At 29.7% G+C, this 1,686-nt stretch overlaps 1 protein-coding gene across 1 annotated transcript in view; it reads right to left on the bottom strand.

The window, feature by feature from the left end:
• LOC106475101 (ATP synthase mitochondrial F1 complex assembly factor 2-like) overlaps positions 1 to 1,686 on the bottom strand; it is an 18,418-nt gene that overhangs the window by 8,015 nt on the left and 8,717 nt on the right. Inside the window, exons 4-5 of the mRNA XM_013935799.2 lie at positions 652 to 749; positions 299 to 379 (exon numbers count right to left, since the gene is read on the bottom strand). Of these exons, the coding sequence (XP_013791253.1) occupies positions 299 to 379; positions 652 to 749 (179 nt within the window). The remainder of the gene's footprint in view (positions 1 to 298; positions 380 to 651; positions 750 to 1,686) is intronic.

Here is a 1,686-nt window from a genome sequence, read left to right as displayed (position 1 = left end):
AGTTTTTATATCTTATTGCTGCTAATATATTCAATACGGCTTGTGTACTCAACATTTCCTTCTCATGTCGCTGCTAATGTAATCACCATTTTCATTTCATGTTGCACCTACTGTAAGCAATGTGCTTCAAATCACTGCTAATATATAGTTGAATAATCCATAAATAACTTGAAAATCTAACAGTTTTCTTCTGTATTAAATTATTTTTAAACTTTTCCTACAGTATTAAAAAATAGGGCTATCTTATCTTGAATAGGTTTAAAGTAATAGTTAATTTTAGAATGTATTAAAAATTTACCTCTGTTGAAACCAACTGATAACAGGATCCCATTTTTCTTTCTGTAACTGTTCCAATTCTGCAGGTTCATTTACCCTGTAACTGTAAAAAACAGGATTAACAACTAAGATTAACAAGTGTCCAAACTGTAGAAAAAAAACCAACTATTTTGAAAAAAAGTGGTTTAATTCAATCTTGTAAAAACACAGATTTGATCATTACAATTATAATCCATGCATGTATTAGAATTTTAAAAAGTCTTTTTAATTAAGTTTATTTTTAAACCTTATGTGATATGAACACATTGCATTTCATTAAGAATGCACGGGTATCAAAAATTCACACAAACCTGGATACGTTTTATTAGCACTCACCACAAGGTATCCGTATCTAAGAATTCGAGAACTTCAGACACAAATTTTTCTTTGGTTTTCTTTGTGGGATTGTCGAGAGCTGTGCAACATAGACCAGTCTAAGTGATGAAATAGCATTGATAAAAAGTTAAAATAATAACTTCACAAATAAACTTTCCTCATAAAATAACAAGTTAGTAGAACAGTAATGTCCTTCTTTTATTTTAAAGCTATTCTACTGTTCCAATTAATATTTAGTCTACAAAATTTCTTGAAGGCAAAAAAAAAAAAAAAAAAAAAAATAGAAAACTTCCACATTGCATTAAAGAGTTTAGAATAAATGAAAGATATTATTTTCCAATTCAACACGTCCCTATGTTCTATTAACTTATTACAAATTATCCCTAGCCTACAACACTGAAATAGGGTCAAGGATAACCTACTGTATTAGGCATGGCCACGCACAAACAGGCACTCTAAGTAGATGTACAAAGAAGTCAAATGTTTTAACATAACATGACATCTGGACAACAAAAGACAATTCAAGACTATCCTTGCGTACCAACCCTCCAGACAGAAAGATTTCAAAACTATTTATGCACCAGATCTCTCGTCGGTTACGAGTTGCACCAAGATATAAATAATCCAACTAATTAACCGATGTATCTTACATACAAAAGAAGTTAATCTTACTCAGTTTTTATTTATTTATCAGCTCTTGATGCCTAGTGTTGAAACAGATAAAAAACATAATAATTACTCAATACCATGTTGCCCTCATCATCAACGAATGGCATTGAAATCATTCAGTAATTTAAGGATTAAACGTGTAAAAAGGCCTCTCTATAACTAAAAATGTTTGTTTTCCTATAACAGTAGTATATTTAACAACTACTGTTTTCATATCCTGTGAGTTAAATTATCCAGGTCACAAATGTTTTTCTGAACATTCTTTGACAGAAACTTTGAATAAAATTGATAATATATATGTACTTAAGTCATAGACATTGCATACTAAAGTTTATCTTTCTCAAAAACTACAAAAAAAACCACTCT

Source organism: Limulus polyphemus, unplaced genomic scaffold (assembly GCF_000517525.1).
Source record: "Limulus polyphemus unplaced genomic scaffold, Limulus_polyphemus-2.1.2 Scaffold8087, whole genome shotgun sequence".
NCBI lineage: Eukaryota > Metazoa > Arthropoda > Merostomata > Xiphosura > Limulidae > Limulus > Limulus polyphemus.
The sequence above is the reverse complement of the archived record's forward strand: the minus strand, read 5'-3'. Positions and strand labels throughout refer to the sequence as shown.